This window comes from Misgurnus anguillicaudatus, chromosome 8 (genome assembly GCF_027580225.2).
Source record: "Misgurnus anguillicaudatus chromosome 8, ASM2758022v2, whole genome shotgun sequence".
Lineage (NCBI taxonomy): Eukaryota > Metazoa > Chordata > Actinopteri > Cypriniformes > Cobitidae > Misgurnus > Misgurnus anguillicaudatus.
In genome coordinates, this window is record NC_073344.2 from 44021328 (window position 1) to 44041558 (window position 20231).

A 20231-nucleotide genomic window follows, 5' to 3' on the forward strand; every position below is an offset into this window, starting at 1 on the left:
ATACTAAGGTCTGGCAAGATCACGACAGCAACAAGACACCGGGAACATGTGGAAGCCACACACACAATGTGATTCCACATGCGCCCACACAGAACATGATACTGCCACGGTCCTGTCAGATGCACTCAGACCTACATCTAGTACAGATGTCTGACAAGACCGTGACAATTCTGATATATAACTTCACTAAATCAATACGTTTCATCCATACGTTTATTTAATTTTTTTCCTATTCTTTTACCTTGACATTTATTTATTCCACCAGTCCTGCAATTTGTGGATGATATGCACAATGATTCTTTAAAGTGATGTCTAGGTTTGTGGCTCTTTATAACCTCATTCACAAAATGGGGACCATTGTCACTATATATTTTCTCAGGAATGCCATCAGTATTTGTATGGACCACTCTGATTCAATTCAATGAAATCCATGCAAATATGTTGAAAAGGGTATTCTGGTTCTGGAAATCTACCTCTTGTTATTCTGATGTTTCCCTGTGCATTATGTTTTATGCAAATTGTACATGCCTTACAAATATTTTTTTTTAGTAGGAATTAAATCCATACATTATAAAATGTTCATCTATTACTTCATCTATTACTTTATACTCCCTCCTGTTGAGACATTGGCAAAGCCCAAACAATTAATTATCAGTTACTGACTTTCCCATAGAGGTCGTCATACCTCTCCATTACCATTGTTTTCAAATCAAAAACAACTAATAAACAAACAAACAAAAAAATAATTTAAAACAAAAATTGAAAAGACTTACTGACAACTGTTTGGACAGTTAATGATTGGCCTTTTTCCCAAAAGACATGCTCTTTTTTAAAGCTATTATTTCTCTGCAGCTTGTGCTAAATGTGTATTTAGCAACTGTCTGGCTTTTATAATTCGATCTGAGCTAACCACAGCATATCCTGTGATAGTTTTGCCTGCGCTATCTTTATAACACGAACCATCTACAAACCACACTTCTTCTTTTTCTAATGGTTTGTCTCTTAGATCTGGTCTGGCCAAAACCAATTGATCTGTTAGTTCAGTACAACAATGAGGTTCTCCTAAAATTGCTGGATTTAGTATGTTACACCTCTGAATGGAAATGTGTGGTTGTGAGATTAGCACGGTCATACAAGACATATGTCGAGCAGGTGATAAGAACTTTAGTTTAGTTTTTAAAAGTAAAATATTTACAACATGTGTAATTAAAAGTGTCAAAATGTGAAATTAAATAATCTCAGCTGATACTTCTACAGCCATTGCTGCTGCACAAACTGCTTGTACACAAGGTGGTAGGGCTGATATACCATACCATATCTATCTACTTAAAAATAAAAATCTACAGGTCCTAACTTTGTGCCATGTTTTTGTAACAACACGGAAGCCATTCATTTCATTTTTCAAACTACGGTTTGCACAAATTGTTTAGTGCAATCAATTAAAGCTAAACACAGTGGAAGACACTAATTCTTGTTTGATCTTATCGAAAGCACCATTCGCTTTCATTGTCCACTGAACTTCCTCTTTTAATGCAACTTTTTGCGAAAGATCTTGTGCTTCCTCTAGATTTCTCACGTCTAGAGTGTAATAATATTTTGACTGAGAGCTGTTATAGCTGGGTTTTTATTTGAAGAATAAGCTGCTTGCATGCCTCCTTTCACAGAAATTAACTAATGTCTAATCTGGACATCAAATCTCTACCTAACAAATTAACAGGGTATTTTGGCGATATTACTACAGGGGCATAAATATCTTTATGATTTATGCTATCCCTGAAATGCAAATTATTCGAAATTATTTTTCTTCTTTTTGTCGTGTGAAATTTTTCTCTACATTTCTCTCCCAGCTTTTTAAATCTGTTAAGCTGGCAGTGTCAAAAGCTACAAAGTGTTTTCTGATAAATCCAGATGTTTGTGAACGGTAACCCTGCATCAGAGCATTTTTTTTTTCACTGCTACTGATATGGACCCTCTGGATTATCAGTAAACACAATGCCACTATGCACTTTGAATTCTTTTTCAAAACGCACTGCAAAATCATCTACCAGTTTATTTTCTTTTTTTGTTTAACTTTTGCTAAAGCTCAGCCTTTCTCTTAAACATGGTTCTCATGTGTTCCTATAGACCCCTTCAAAGTTTGTAAACATTGAATGACTATCAGGTGCGCGCGCAGCATGGGGTCAAACTGTTCATACCATCCAGGCTTTATAATGTAATCTAACAGGGCTGAAAAATTATGACTTACCTGAAATGAAGTGAGCACTACAAACACAAGCCTCTTTGATATTTGCATTGTTCCAGTCTGCACGTTAATTGCTTGCAGCTGCAGATGTTGTATTTTTTTGTTTTTGAGATTCTGCATGAATCGTGAAAACTTAACGAAAGACCTGGTGCGATTTTCACAACCCACGACGTAAGTAGGCATTTTTGACGATACCGAATAATACGCAACTCAATCTGCTGTAATGGCTTTTCTGACCCTGACATGTGCAGTGGAAACTGCCTGTGACGTGAACCGTGAAGGGGTCTATATAGGGGCTGAAAAGTTTTGTAAGTTGGCATTATAAGGTACTGCCTCTCCGTTTACATTTCTCCCCGTGAAATCATCTCTAATTTTTCCATTATAATTTTAATGCTGCCTGTAAAGCCTGCATTATTTCATTTTCTTTTTGTTCTATCTGCGCAATGTATTCCTCTATGTCTTTCTTATATGGGAGTAACATCTCTACAGCTCTTGGCATTCTATAGCTATATACAAGGACAAAAGGGTTCTAGCCTTCACCCATGTTAGGATTTGCTACTTGGATCATGTGGGGAAAGTGTCTATAGTAACAGATTCTGTTGTTTTATTTACGGAGGAAAAAGTTAAAGCCATCTTTAAAGGTGTTGATCATGTTACTCTACAGCTGAGCCACGCTGTTATGGTATTATAATACTGGGGAGTTCTATCAATCATTCTGTCTGAATCTGCTATTGCCCCTGCATATGGTTTGTATGGAGGGGAACTGATCTGAGCAGATATAACATTGCCTAAGGTTTCAGGGGACGGGATTGGATCTGGCTCTAGAGCCGTTGTCCGTACTACAGGGGTTGTTTCATTAGTTTCCTTTCTACACCAACATTATTTTTATACTTTTATACATTATTATATACTTTTTTCTCCTGCTCTTAATATTGCTCTTTCTGCTTCGACTTTTCATTTTCCTGTTTTAAACATTGCTTTCATCTCTAAATTTTCAACAAACTTTTTGCACTTTTTCATATACCTCACATTCTGATTTCACATTCTGCATTATTCTATACTATATATTATATTAGTATACACTATACCAATTACTCATCATTCTTAAAACATCAACAACAATTTCTCATTTTCACAAATTATTACACGATCTAAAATCATTAGCGATCCTAAATCATTCAGAATCATTATTATTCGATCACAAATTATACAATTAGCGATCACAAATTCCTAGCAATCACAAATTACACAATTAGCGATCCCCGGGGATTCAAATTGCAATACAACTTTCTATTCACAGATAAAAAAAATCACTCAATGTTTCAGCGTACAACTGGTTTTTTTTTAACACTGCTAGGTTTCCCCCATGTCATTGCTTCAGCACACTGAGCACATCACAAACATATACACCGCAAATAACGCAGCAAAAATACAGTAGAATAAACACTTCTTCACTACAGTAAATAAAAATTTCGGGATTTTAGCTCTTGGGGCCTCTAACCCTCTTAATCGGCTATTCGACTGTTATCTGGGACTCTAACCACCAATTCAGCATCTTGGGCCTCTAACCCTGAGCTGTTCAACAGTTCCCAGGGCCTCTAACCCACGATCATTGGGGCCTCTAACCACCTATTAAAATACCAATCAGCAACTCACCCAATTCACTGCGCCTGATTTGTGTCTTGCTTCGAATTCCGTCAATCCAGGATCATCAGCAGAGGAAACCTAAATGCCGGCCTGGCGAGGAATTCTCACCTCCCAGGGCTTTGCTTCGAACTCTTGGATGAATTCGGCTGACGACGGGCTTCGGCTTGTCTCCTCCACCGTTGATCTTCGGGTATGTTGGAATCCGGCTCGAAGGACCAAGATGTTGGGTTTATTCAATTTACCTTACCAACAATTAAGACACATCAGACCAAGAATAAAGGTTTAAAACTCGCGAGGGAAAGAACAATAGAGATTTCTCTTCAAGAAATGCCCAAGCTGTCTCTCACCGATTCTTTGTCTGCAAGCTCTTTTTATTAGATGGGTTGACACCAAAAAAAGATAAGTGCAAGACAATATACGTCATGAATGTAACACGCACATACACACACATCTTAAAACATCTTTAAACTAGACTATAGGTGAAAGCTGTGTTCTAAATAGATAAGCAAAACTTTCCACCACCCCAAAACTCTAAAGGGTGGGGGGTGTTAAAACTTAAAGGACAGCACGTACTCTTTATATGTTGCTATAAGGAAGAAGCAAAGTATTGGTTATAAAGAAACATATTCGTAAATGGTAATAAAATCATTTTCTCCAACACATTTAAATTGTTGTAACATGTTGTGACACATGTTTTGCCACTGCAAATATCACTCACGTGTTCTTCAGTGCTCTAATGTTCCATGATTGTCAATAACAGAAGGACGATTGCAGTAGACAAGAACATATATTTTTTTGTTGATGACTTTTGCGTTTTTTCATCTAAAATCATTAAGTATACCTAAGTTCTCTAGTCTGCTTTTCCAAACTCAACTTTACATCCTTCTGTGCCCTTTTCGGCTTGACCCCGGTATTGCTGCTTGCAACTAAATTTCTTCCTCTTCTTCTTCCCCAATGGGAGTCTATGGCAGCCCTATGACCGTAAGTAGGAAAATGATGAAATTTGGCACAGCTGTAGTGGTGGTCTTAAAAAGTCATGTGACCAAAAATGGGGTCTCTAGTACTAACTCTATAGCGCCACCAGCAGTGCAAAATTAAATGTTCAAATGGTTATAACTGCTGATCCGCTTGATCTATGAAAATTCTACTTAGTACAGGTGATTGCTTATTGTTTTTAATACCTTTCAGTAAGACTCCACCCATTACAGTAGCGGCCATTTTGAAATGTACAGTATTTCTTTTTTCGCTACTCCTCCTTCAAATTTGGTGCAATTGTTATGAATTGCACAGATGATCTTTGGAGTGAGCCACACAGAAATGACTGAACAGAATTTTGATATTTATCTTTGTTTAAAAGTAATAAATGCGCAAACTTAACGAGGTTGACACAAAAATAGTTCTGAGGCTGTATCTCGGTCATTCTTTGATCAATTGAAAGTAAATTTGGTACACGTCATGTCGACTATGAACTGGGGGTCCATGCCAAATTCGGCGACAGCGCCACCTATGGGTCATGAGATATGGAAAATAGTTATTTTTGCCAATAACTACTGAACTGTTTGTCAGAAAATTATGATCCTGGTGTCTACGGATTTCTTGGTTCATGCCGAATCTGTCAATATGTATTATGTCGGGTTTGACCAAACCGCCTGTCCGTCATTTTGAAATGTGTCATAAATTGTTATATCTTTTGAACTATTGGACATATCCGCGCAAAAATCGATAGGGAGCTTCGGCATGATGTGCTGAAGGTACCTGGGAAATTAGAGTACAGGTTATGAACTATAACAGTTCTTATAGAACTGCTTATAACGTCTAAATACTTTGTCTAATATTATTTTTTTGGTGATACTGGATTTACTGGTTTATGCCATGTAAACCCCTCTGTGCTGACGGAAGAAGCTAAACTGTACATGTGGCAGGTAGTGCAGGTTACAATAACAAGCAGTCTTACCGCTTTCATGCTGGACGATGGCGTCTCCGTTCACCCGAACGCGGTCCGTGAAGCTGCTTCGTGAGGGGTGCTCGCTTGCAGTACGCCACGGTCACTTACGAACGTCTGGAGCCAGGGTGATTTGAGGCACGCTGTACCACAAGTTGGATCTGCAAAGGCCTGGCAGCAGCTCCTCCACAGCTTCTCGATTTTAGCCGGCACCAACTGGTGATGCTAGCGGGCTATATGCTAACAATGGGTGTTACTAGTGATAAATCGTTTCGCTTAGTAATACAATTCAGTAATCGACAGCGTAAAATATTCCTAAAATAAACTAATAGGTTATATTATATAGATAGGAATAAGATCCGGGCTTGCGACTCAGCGTCACTCGTCACTCAGCGTCACTCATCACTCCAGATTAAGTTATGTCCTTATACAATAGACAGCATATTGTGTTGATCATTGATTCATTTTTTTTTGCAGAAACTGCAGTGCAAAACACAATCTTTTATCTCCCAGTAGCTTTATAGAATGTACAGTTTGTGAAAAAATACATACAGGACATTACTGCAATGTAACTAACATATTTACTAATATTGCTGCCATTTACAGTATTACAGTATGCAAAAAAAAAATCAAACAGAAATAGCCACAGAGGAATACAGTTATTGCTGCCATTTACAGTATTACAGTATGCAAAAAAAAGAATCAAACAGAAATAGCCACAGAGGAATACAGTACAAAAGATACAGTAAAGTCATTATCTAATCTATAGCCTTTCTATTTGGCCACATGTTCTCATCCACATCACACGTGATATCTTCTTTGGCAAGGCATCTTGAGAATAATCCTTTGCGATGTCGTATTCCCCTTTAACAGTGTTCAGTTGTGATGTCTGGGCATGCATCATACACTGCATCTAGGAGGGACTGAAGGAAAACCTCTCCCTTGTCCGGGTGGTCTTTTGCTGACTTGTGTTGACATTTATCTTACTTTTTGTGTTGCTCTATATTGTTTCTTTTCCACACAAGATCAACTCCTCTTTTACTGTATTGTATACCATATGGTCATGCAATTGAATGAACCTGAGTGTGTTTTCTAGATGAGAATCAGCTATGATTTATATATTTGTATAGGTTTAATCAGCTGTTTTTCATTCCAGTGAAATAAAATGCAGGGGATAAATTTGTGTTTCAACTTACATATGAACAGCTGTTCACTTTGACTTTAGCCTATAAGTCAGGTTAACACATGACGTTATCTGTTTTGACATGCTGTGTGAAAGCATTTGTAATTTTGACATTAAAAATCTATTGTTTTGGTCTTGTTTGAGCTTGTGTGTAAAAAAAGTTCAAGTATTTTAGATTTGTGTTAATTGTATGCATTTTGTGTTAAAGCATCAATAAATGTGTAAAGAGTATATATTACACAGATGGATGTAGTGCATACTGTGTTAAGAGTTTTGGAAAATTGTTAAAAGTATTGAACAATCTGTCATAGTAATTGTAAAAAACAATTGTAATACTACCCAGTCTTCTAATTAAACTTTAATGTCATATGTTTTATTGCAGTGTAAATTCTGAGGAAATACTGTTAAGAGCTATGAAAAACTTTAAAATTGAGAAAACAAATGTGTCAGCTCACAGAGACCAACGATAAAAGAGCTTCTACAATTTCCTATTAAAGTTTGACTTAAATAACATTTATTAAATTCTCTGACAGCTTTAAAAAGAGCTGTTAGACATGATTAGTAAGATATGGTTAATTTGTACTGTGCTGATCATTTTTCTGTTAGTTTTTGTGGTAGTCGTTGTTGTATCCATTGTTCTCCTTGGTTAGGTATTGCAAGTGCCTTTCTAATAAGACACCTACTACAGAAAGGATTTGTACATGTAATGATTTTTAGGGTACAACTGTGTTTTATAGTTGTGTAAATAAACAAAATTGAGTATTTTCTTATGATTACAAACATTTTGGCAAAGCCTGTATATTTTAGCATAAATAGTAAAAAAAGTAAATAATAATAGTAATTTAAATCGTAAAACATCTTAATTATGCTATTAAAATAACCAATATCGAGATACTGCATAAAACATATAGAGTACATATATACAATATCTATGCATATAACACTATATATTTACACATTTTCTGCAAGCATATCAATAGCTTAACAACTTAATTTTCTTTAACATCCTGATTTAGATGTTTTGAAATGGGATGTAAATGTTCACAACGTATGGATCATAGATAAGGGACATTATGATTAGATGATACCCTGATGGTTGAATTCAATTTGTTTTAGCGACGCCCTTAAACCTAATAAAGCGATTGATTGCACAAGTTGCTACAGTGAGAACTGTTAATTAACATGTCGCTGTAGACTCGTAAGATTGACTGGCGTATCCATCGCTTTGATTTTCTTCAACCTCAGGTCATCCATTGCCAATAGATCGTTTTTACATATCTTGAGGCAAAATGTTCAGTCCTCTAACTCAGTTAATTTGAATCCATGCTTAGTAGAGCTATTACCGACTAGACTACATAAAACATCAAAGATTATTTGCAAAATAATTAACTTTTTATTGGCATGTAGCCTGTATAATTCCTTTATATATGTGACCATAAAATTGTAAAATTGTGAGTAAATGAAAAATGTAAAGATAGTACTTTAACCCCTGTTTCTAGTTATTTATTTTTTAGACCACTTCATATATATGAACTTACGATATGTGCCAATTTATCTATTTAAAAAAACACAATGTAGGTGTGTTATCAATTACTTGAAGATTGCTGATACTGCAGGATAAAATGCTATGGATTTTTAACTTTGTCGCCGCCTAGTGATCAATTTGAACATGTATGGAAGCATTTCAGATTGTGGGAGTCCTGCTAAATGATTACTAGAATTGAACAATTAGCCAGTACATTAGACCGTTGCTGTTAAACATAGAAGCATAGAGTACATTTGTAGAATTACAAGACAGCAATCCATACACAAAATGTTAGAACTCAAACTGACATAAACCATCACAGATCATCGTTATGCGCTTATTTTTTGTTGAGTACAAATACAATTGTTGCTTTAATTCACATTAATTTCTACCCAGGCATCGGTATAAAAGTAGATATTAAGTCGCACCATTCCTTACGAAAATTAACCATTGCGTGATAACAATTAAAACAAAAAACAGGGTTACTGTAGCAAAACCATGTTAACTACAAAATAACCATGGTTTTGAAAATGCACCTTATAGTTATCAATACACAAAAAAACATGGTTAATTTTCTAAAGGAATGATGCTGACAGACTTGTTCAAAAAGCTTTCAGGCTTCAGGAATTAATCAAGTGCTATCATCCTAATCCACAAATTAAATTTAAGACTTTAAACAACAAAACATTAATCACTTGCAAGCCTAATTCACTGTTCCAGTCAATATATAAGACCATAAAAATTATACTTACGCATTTTCTTTATTTTATTTTTTAGATAAAGTTAAAATGTTTTTTTTCCTATAGCGCATTGCTCATTAACTCTGACATCGTTGGAAACATACTTTCTATATTTCTAAATCCATGTTCCCGTGATGGCATCACTCAGAAACCACAGCCAAATGTGCAAATTGTAGTAAGATATAGGACTATTAAAGTTTGAGAACAAACTCATATGATGACTCCACGTCGGTCATTTAGTAGCCTATAATACAGTGAAAATTCTCAGTTTCGTCCTTTACGGGATGAGGTAGCAGAAATAATTGAAATCACAGTGGAGAATATACCGCAGAAAATACCACCATAAGCCTACGTTCGAGAAAGGAGAGAGCAGCCTGATATTACCAGAGACGGCAGCTTAAGCCAGATACATCGCATAATTTTCAGGCTTAATTTTTTTTACGCAGTTAGCCATGTTGTCTTAATATTTAAAGCTAAATTTTGAATTACCCATATGAAAATTAACCATAGTTTTACTACAGTTAAAAAAAAAGGTTACTATAGTAACCACAAAATAACCATGGTTTTGCTAATAGTATTCATAAATAAAAAAACACCCTTACGAAAATTAACCAGTTAAAAGAACATGGTTAGTGTAGTAAAACCATGGTTTTGCTGATAGTAATCAATACACCAATAAACCATGGTTACTACACTTTTACCACAATAACACCATGGTTAGAGCAAGCATCTCGAATTAAAAGATCTAAAAAGCTCATTCCCTTGAGCTTTTTAGAATAAGTGTCACTCCAAGGCGCTGACACACACAACGACTTTCTAGGAACAGGCTTATTTCTCCAGCACATTGTATTGTGTCCCTGCTTTTAAAAAATAAATGATAGTGTTGTTTTGACAATTGGGATTTTTATTGTGAGTTTCTTTGTAATCGATAAATGCTGAAATAAGGAATAAAATTCCACTGTTACATGAACACTGTAATATATTATAAAAAAAATGAATAAATACATTTGATGCAAACCCTACACAAATAAATTAAATCACAAGAAAATGTATAAATAATTTTAATAGGCTTTAAAGACTATTGTAAATACGCAGAAAGTATAGCTACGCAGTTCATTACCCTCTGCTAAATTACACGTTACATGAACACTGTAATGTATAACAAGATATATATATGTGTGTGTGTGTGTGTGTGTGTGTGTGTGTGTGTGTGTGTGTGTGTGTGTGTGTGTGTGTGTGTGTGTGTGTGTGTGTGTGTGTGTGTGTGTGTGTGTGTGTGTGTGTGTGTGTGTGTGTGTGTGTGTGTGTGTGTGTGTGTGTTATAAACAGTGTAATTTCATTTGTAAGCACTGGGTAATAGTAATTTAATGCTCATACTTTCTGCGTTATTATTTTGTTGATCAAGAAGTACTTAAACCGTTGTTAGTTTAGTAATTAAAATTAATTCTAAAATTGCTTGTAACATTCAATTGGTGTAGCACAGACATTGTGAAATGTTACCATACATAATTTTTAAAATACGTGTTTACGTCTAATGAAAATGCCGTCGGAGACAGTAGCGGGGAAAGGTTTCAAAAGGGCAATCCTGAGAAATCTTACATGTAATGATAAAGTAAAAATCGCTGGTTGGACAGACGCGTTACCATATAACCAATGAGAGGTGAGATGGGGAACTTGAGAAGACTGTTGTAAAAATTGAGAAAATATGACGTCAATGTAGGAAGTCATTGTAGTGCAACACTAAAACATTAAGAGGAGAGTGATGTCGAGGAGTTAAAGCATCCAAATCTCTCCACACCTTCAACTTTAAAAGAAAGTTCAGTAACAATACCAGAAGGATGTAGACAAAGCCCCACTTGCTTTCCACATTTTACCTCGATCTTGGAGCGCATGCTATATTTCTCTTTAACAGGTGCAAGGATTTTTAATTATGTTTATTTTGTACCTTTTCGGGATTTTAAAATGAGTTAACTTTTATGTTAAGTATGTTGATACGTATTTCCGTTTAAGCAGAGATTTTTTATTTAAAACTAATTCAGGAAAGTTATGAAGGCGACATAAATAACCAGCTTTTTCTTATACTATGGAAGGATCCAGTGGGTCTAATTTCGGAATAGACACGATTTTGTCCACATGCAGTTCTGGGAACTCAGTATTAACGAACGGAGATTTTCGTCTCAGTGACAATAACAGAACATCGGATTTCAAGAACCAGGTGACAGGGTCACCGTGTTCGGAGATATACACTGTGGGAACAGTCCCGTCATCCCCGATCTCAGTCACGATGGAGCATACCGAACCGCATCTGGTCGAAGACAGCCTTCAGCATCACCATCATCATCACAGTCAGGCTCATAGTTTGCAGCTTTCTTCCCAGCCTCATCCGCTCGGGCAGGCTGACTGTGCCCCCAGGATTGTCACCTCTTCCTTTCTAATCAAAGACATTTTGGGCGATAGCAAACCGCTGGCAGCGTGCGCTCCTTACAGCACCAGTGTGCAATCTGCACAATACAGCCCCAAAACACAGAGCAGAACCTCCCCGGACGGCATTAGGCATAAACTACAGCAAGATGAAAACAAAAGCAAAATGGACAAAAGAGATGACAATCAGAACGATTTAAAGTGTAACGGTAAGACACTGTGTTTTGCGTGCACAATAAATAAAAAATAATAAACACATAAAAAGGAAACCACTTTACATCAGTGTCCGCGTTGCATGCATATCAAATAAACACATTGTTTATTTGTATAATGGTACTTAAATGCACTACATAATGAACTTGCAATAACGCAGACCAATAAATGAACTGACAAAAAATGTAGGCCTATAAATAAGTTTAAATGGCTTTAAAACTAGCTTAAAGACTGTGTAGTTTAATTTGCAAATCAGACCATTTTAAACCAGAATCTTTAGAATTCCACTGTTATGGAATGCTGTGGGTCATGCATGTATTAAATTACCAGTATTTTGACATAAATAACTTCTTAAATGTTTTTTATAATAAACATTGTGAATCCATCATTGGAGTATTATTTGCAATCAATAGTAATAAATACCTTGAACATATGAACTTCTTAGTTAAATATTGTTCCCATGTAATGTGAAATTATACACTATATACACTTTACTATGATCTGCTCATTTTTTGTGAAGTATTTTTACACTTAAAAATATTGAGTAAATTTGAAAGCTGTAAAATACCTAGTAAATTATCAGTATCACAAATTAAATTGAGTAGATGTAATCAAAATATGAAAGCAAAGCAATAGTTATTATTAGCGAAGTGCACAAAAATTAGTAGATATAATCAAATATCTTAATGTGATGCAATAGAAATCCTAAGTCAAGTTTACAAAAAAAGAGTAAATATAATTAAAGATGTAGCTGAACAGTTTGTGAATATTATTCAACTAAAGAAATTAGTTTTATTTACTTAATGTAAAGTGAATATAATTCATAATGGACCATCAATTATCAATGATAAACAAAGCAATTGTACACGTTAACATTTATTTTTCAAATTTGACAAGTAAAACACATTAGATTAAGTCTACATTCACCATGACACACTCTGAAAATGACAAACAGTGTACATGTTACAAAAACAATGAGCTGAATTAACTCTGAGAGGTCTCTCACAGCATGCAGGTAATCACATAACCTCCTCTTTCTGAACCCAGACAGGTGGATCAGCACCATCTTGGGCCAGCACACAATGTAAATATAACGTTATTTAAATCAAAATGTTTTAAAGTTTGCATTGAACTATACTAATCGTGTGCAGTCAGCGGAGACTTATGATGAGACATGTGAGATCAAAGCTTCGCGCAGTCTATAGGGAGAGAATAGGGGAGTGCAGAACGAGAGTAAAACGCGCCTGACACAAAAGGAAAGAAAATAGAGAATAAAGAGACGAGAGATCATCAACATAATTGTATCTAAACGCGTAAGCTAGGTAAAGCTCCAAAATAATAAACTGATTCTTTTACACACTTTTCAAATTGCCCAGATGTATTTACTCTTTGGTGACCTGAATAAATGCGTAAAATTTAAATAGTCACGATTATTCTATGGCAGTATGTGCAAACAAAGCTTTTACTGTAGGCTACCCATGACAGTAGAACTATGGCTCAGAAAGTATTCACATAAATACACTTTAAGTTTTTTACACAAAGACCAGAGGCGGACCTACTTGAGGACTTTGAGTAAATTTTCCAAGCATCTGTGCTTTATCAGAGTGTTTGCCTTGGAAAAAGTACTTTACTTTACTAAAAAATGTTCACTACATTCTAAAGCATAGAATCATACTGTGTATTCCTTTTATATTGCATATTAAAATTGATTTAATACCTAATTACATAAAAATTGTGTACTTTTACTTTCTTGAGTAAACGTAAAGAATACTAGATGTACTTAAAAATTAAATATTATATAAACCAAAAACTTGAAATTATGAAATGTAGTGGAGTAAAAATTATGCTTTGGAATGTATGTTTTCCAAAGAAAAACACTGATAAAATACGAATACATGAAAATTTACTTTTATGTAGAAAGTAAAAATACTTAAGTAGTGTCCGCCTCTGACAAAGACACAGATAATATTTAATTAATAAAGTACATATTGTAAGTTTAAAATATTCATAAACTCAACACTTACCAGTATTTTTGAGAAGTTTCTGAGGTCTTTGTCGTCCAGCAAGAGTCGCAGTTTCCCCTGATTAAAAACAGTTGGCTGCCTACATTTACTCAAATAATAATAAGTAAAATCACTATTTAAATTTGAAGTGAAACTTTATAGATTTTCAGGTTAAATGCAAATACTATTTATTTAAATGAATTAATAATTATAGTTTTTAAAATTTAATGTTAAATACATAAAATATTAATTTGAAAATAAAAATTATTACAGTTTTAAAAACTTAAATATATAAGTATGGCATTCTCACATATATTGATTAAAGAACTATTTACAAGAACTATGTAGGATATCTATTAGAAAAAAACTTTTAGTTAAACACTCATTTTAATAAAAATATCTGTTTAATTTGTAGCCATTTATTTTGGTTTGTCTAAAATCACATAAGCACTGAAAGCCCTGATGAGTTGACTAATCTTGTTTGATTGAGTAAACTTGTTCCCTCAATTCAATTAGGTAATGGTAAGGTAAAAAGTTCACTTAACAATTTAAGTTCAGTCTATGTGGCCACCAAGTTAATTTGACCAAATCTGTATGTACAGTGCACATAAACAATTAAGTTCAATTGGTGTTTATAAAGACTGAACTTAAATTGTCATTTAACTTCATATAACAAGGTTTAGCATACATGCATATTCAGGACTGACTCAATCAGTCAATCAGTAAATTAACTTCATTCTCCACAGAAGCACACAACAAACTGCACTGTTCACATGTATCTTTGTTATAATGAAGAGAACTACAGTGAATGTGGTGCATGGATACTAAAGGAAACGTGATCAAGTGAACGGTGACTTCATAAAAACTATAATTTTTAACAAAAAACATCAATAATGCTACAAAGAAACTTTTTATACACCGATCAACCATAACATTATGACCACCTGCCTAATATTGTGTAGGCGCTGCATTTTCCTCCTGCTAACACATCACCTACACTTCCTCAAAGTAGATGTGTAAGAAGCAAAATCTGAGTGACTTTGACAAGGGCCAAATTGTGATGGCTAGACAACTGGGACAAATAGCATCTTCAAAACTGCAGCTTTTTTGTGGTGTTCTTGGTCTGGGCTGGGTTTCCCGATAACGATTGAACTTAGCACTTAAGAGCGCTTTCTAAGAGCTAATTAACGAACATTCGTTGTTCATTTACGTGCGTTTCCCAAAGATGCACGTAAAACGATCGCTCGCAGCTGGGTTTTAAGTGCTACTTACGAGTCGCTATCCGTTTGTCAAGTGCTAAAATGTTACCAATAGAATGACTCGAATTTGTAGCAGAAGCTTGTTTAGGCTAATCTTCAGCCGATGTGCACTAATATTTTTTAAATAATATTTTTCATTATTGTTCAATGTCTTTTTCAATGTTTTAATAATTTGTGCATAATGAAATATTATTTTCCTATTTAGTTAGGACTCCTCCCAGTGCGAAATGCCTTCTGCCTTGTATATATTTAGATTATTATTATTATTATTTGTTGTTGTTGTTTATTATCTATGTTTATTTATTATTATGGATTATTGCATTGTACCGTATATTTATGTATTTGGTTTCTTTAATTAGATGCCATTTCCCTTCAATTTGTTTTACTGTAGATGATATATAGCAGCAATTGGTAGGAACCATTTATCAATTTGCTAGTACCAACTTTTACCAAAATTGTACCAAATACGTTTTCCTTCTTTATTAATGTATGTTTAGTCATTTAAATTTGATTTCTCATTTGAATTTTAAATATATTATATAAAAGTAATTTAAACAAATAAACAAAGAAGAACCCAATAAATAAATATACATTTAAAACATTACATTATGGTCATTGCAGGATTGCAATTTGCTGGTTGTTCTGCAGGTGACCTTGTAACTCTGTTGTCTTACATGCACTTATGAATTAACACTTGTTAATATATACGATGATTTTCAAGTGCTAATTAAGTTACGAAGCTTTTGGGAAACGGTCCGTAATTCTAAGATGATTCGTACGATCGTTTTTACGATCTACTTAGGCTTACGATGCTTTTGGGAAACCCGGCCCTAGTCAGTACCTATCAAAAAATGCGGAGATCCGTGAGAATGCCACGGAAAAATGAGCACAAAATTCTGTGACTATCCCACGGAACTTTGTGAGATCATGTTGATCAAAAGTGTTTGATACATGTGAGAAGCGAAGACTGGCCCACGTGGTCCGATCCAACAGACGAGCAACTGTTGCTGAAATTTCTGAAAAAGTGAATGCTGGTTCTGATAGAAAGGACTAGTGGAATCTATGCCTCGACGGGTCATGGCTGTTTTGGTGGCAAAAGGGGGATCTACGCAATATTAGTTAGGTGGTCATACTCATAATGTTATGGCTGATCGGTGTATGCCCCATTGTTGTTTTTAAACGCAAGGACTATTCCTCACAACATTTTGAACTGATAATTTTAAGTTAATTGCAATTGAATTCTTGAACGTTTATGGGTGTTTTTTTTAAGTTAATAAGTTAAATAAACAAAGAGAGTTAAGTTATAGATCCAAAATGCTAAATTTAAGTCATGATTGCTTGACTTTGTTAAATACAAAAAACATTAGGGCTTTCAGTGAGTGACATTAAGAGTTTTTACGAAGTTACTTTAATCTTTAATTTTAGAGATATTTACAAAGCCACTTTTTTACAGTGTATACATAAGTATTGGGACGCCCCCTTATAATGCACAGTTTTATCTTATTCATTATTTCCAATCAAAATAAGTATTATTGCTATACCATACAACACCATTTTAAATAAGTTTGTTTTCATCTTTGTTGCAACAGTTTTGGAAGGGCATTTTTCTGTTCCAAAATGTCCTGTGTACTTCTGTGTAGACATCATTGATGAGTTTGGGTGATGAGTGTTTGGATCAAAGCCTACAGATCATACCCAAGGTGTTCAGCTTGGTTCAGGTGTGGGTTTTATGCACACCAGTCAAGTTCATTAAGCGTTATGATTTGTGCTCACGAAAATGACCAAAGTAGTCAAACCTGTTCATTAGAAGGGAGCGTCAAAATACTTTTGTCCATATAGTTTATATATATATATATATATTTAGCGCTGTCTTTTCGTTCATTTTCAAAAATAAAGGTGCTTGAAAGGTTCTTTACAGCAATGCCATAGAATAAATTTTTTTGTTTCACAAAGAACCACCTAGACAAGTAGCCTATAATCTATTCCACCTATGTTTTTTAAAATATGAATATAAAAACACATTTATTTCGTTGTAGTATTTTTGTCTATGTCTTATTAATATTAAGTTTATGTAATATTAAGTTTAATTGCAATGCCTGTTATGGTATTATTTCAAAATCATAATTCTTGATTTCCCTAATTATGATAATTAATGTTAATTCAACTTTACATTGAAGTTTTCAAATGTTTTATAACTGCATGCCATATTCTTCATAAACATTCAAAAGAAACTGCTCCACTTCATTACTTTCTGTAGTCTACCAAGGATATGTTATATTTGAGGTAGACAGAAATGCGGCCATTAAGCTTAATAAACGCGTGAACTAATGAACAACAGTTTGTTTATGGTATATTTTAAGTGTGATGCACAGCCAAGCAAGGTGACTTGCAGGACCCACCTTATTCCCCTGTACGACGCACTTATTGGGAACGGCTGATATAAATGATCCTTTCAAATGCAAGTGAAGGCATACTGGGGATAATTTGGAGCAGGTAATACATGATACGTACATTGAGTTGCCCAGCAATGACTGCAACATATAGAGATGGATTGCAATATTGATTCTGCGCTTTAATTTCTTGAAATCTAAGTTTCTTGAAATCGAAAGCGACCCCATTTTGTGGGAACAGTGATGTTTGTGTTTTAGATGTTTTTATTTTGTGTGTGTGTGTGTGTGTGTGTGTGTGTGTGTGTGTGTGTGTTCTAGATGATATTGAAAGATGATGGTGTACTTAAAATGTATTTAAAATGAAATTTAAATAACTCTTTATACAAACATTCGAGTATAATTAAGGCGTATAGTCATCACAAGTAATTCAAAAATCAAAAAACAATAATACAATTTTGTAATTTGAATTAACTCAATAAATACATTAAACAAACACAAAATGTTTATACAATTGTATTTTAAAATTGTTATATACTTTTTTTGTTAACTTTGTATAACGTTTTAGGAACAAAAGAAGAGGGCGATCGGGAAATGTCCAGTTCCAGAGACAGTCCGTCTGTTCGCTCTAAGAAACCTCGCAAAGCGCGGACGGCCTTCTCCGACCATCAGCTCAACCAGCTGGAGCGCAGTTTCGAAAGACAGAAATACCTCAGTGTACAGGACCGAATGGACCTGGCAGCAGCCCTAAACCTCACAGACACACAAGTCAAGACCTGGTACCAAAATCGACGGTAAGATTCCAAAATCATGTAGTAGTAATAATAATATTAATAATAAAAAGAATAATAAATAATGTTGTTTTGCTGCCTACCATGTCTTTTGTCACATGTTGGAAGGAGAATTAGGCTATGCATTTAGTCTTCAGAGCATTTTGTACAAAATTAGAAAATTTAAATGCATACATTTTCGGTTAGTCCGAAGACTTTGTGGACTTACAATTTTGTCTTGAAATTGTGTTTCACATTTTTGTCATAAAATAATTGTATCTTATATATATATATATATATATATATATATATATTTTTTTTATGTATAGTTGTACATTAACACAATGAATTTTACGCATGTTACGCACGAATTGTTTATACACATTTCTAATTTTCCAGTAAATATTGGAAGCTGAGCTAGAAAAAAATTGCTTATTTATCTTTTTTATAAAGTATATATTCTATTACAAATTCTTCCTGCATAACTGTTATTTTCAGTTCATTGTTTAGTTAGCTAAATTAAGTTAATCTTAATATATTAAGTTTAACTAAGTTGTGTTGTGACAAAAATCACCATGCACGTCCCGAATATTTTAAAGACCCAACGTGGATAGCTTATTCATTTATCTCTCATTATCTCTATAAATTCGGCAGATATTTTATCCAGGGCGACTTGCATTACAAAACATTACCTTTTTGCAATGGTAACGCAATGCTCTACCAAATGAGCTACGGAAACAACACAGCGCTTGTGATTTTGTGTTTGATTTCATTACAGGACGAAATGGAAAAGACAGACGGCTGTCGGATTGGAACTGCTGGCCGAAGCTGGAAATTATTCGGCCTTACAGCGAATGTTCCCGTCCCCGTATTTTTATCACCCAACCATGTTAGGGTCCGTAGACAGCACGACAGCGGCCACCGCTGCCGCTGTAATGTACAGCAGTATGTACCGGACTCCGTCAACACCGCATCTATCTCTCCAGAGACCGCTCGTCCCTAGAGTGCTCATTCATGGCCTAGGGCCAGCGGGACAACCGGCTTTAAACCCCATAGCAAACCCAATACCGGGCACACCGCATCCTCGGTAAAACTTTGAAGGACACTGAGAGACACATGATGTGAGGGGCTGCGCTGAGCTTTTTACAAAACGCATTTTTCTCCAGAAACACTGAGAGAATTTTATCTAAAAAAATATTGTCCAGTGCTGACTTGTTGGCAAAATTAAACTAAACCAAACCAAGCCAAACCAAACCAGAAACCAGATGAGCCTGTGACCGTGACAGTGACAGTAAAAGGACTGTTCATTTGTCAGATTGTATGTTTTGTCTTTTTGGTACAATTAGTACATGCGCTTATAAAGTTTATTATATGAAGAGGATGAAATAAAGACAAAATGGAAAAAGGTTGATGTCAGAGGCTTTCTCTTTAAGGGACATAATGTTTTTGACTATCTTATTTTATTGTAACATTTATGAGGCTGTGTTCCGTCGTTTTAAATATCTTTTCACAATTGCATAGTAATTGGGATTGAGACGGATCTGCTATATGAGAAAGGGTGGTTTAATGCTTTGCCCTGGGAATAGCAAAGCTGCTTCCATCTGGCAGGTGTTCTATACTGTAAAGCGCCGTGTACAGACAGCAGGCGTGGGTCTTCTCAGAGTAAATTAAAATAAACATTTTATTTAAACAATTGAAGACGTCTGTAGAGGCATCTCGAAAATAACTTTTGCTATTTCTAATGTGTTTTATGCATTTTATAGTAAGCATAAACTTGTCCATACCTCTCTTGTCAAATAACCACGTAAATGTATGTTTGTCTATATATAGGCTAATTACCACCATCGCAATAATATAATACCGTCAAAGTCCAGTAGCCTACACTGTCAGAAAAACATT

At 34.8% G+C, this 20231-nt stretch overlaps 1 protein-coding gene across 1 annotated transcript; it reads left to right on the plus strand.

Annotated features, from left to right (window-relative positions):
* The first annotated feature begins 11027 nt into the window (after positions 1–11027).
* Positions 11028–19700, plus strand: barhl2 (BarH-like homeobox 2). The gene is made up of 3 exons (XM_055214267.2): positions 11028–11909; positions 18131–18356; positions 19111–19700. Exons 1-3 carry the CDS (start codon positions 11363–11365, stop codon positions 19421–19423), a joined length of 1086 nt encoding a protein of 361 aa, XP_055070242.1. The 5' UTR covers positions 11028–11362; the 3' UTR covers positions 19424–19700.
* The last annotated feature ends 531 nt before the right edge of the window (positions 19701–20231 follow it).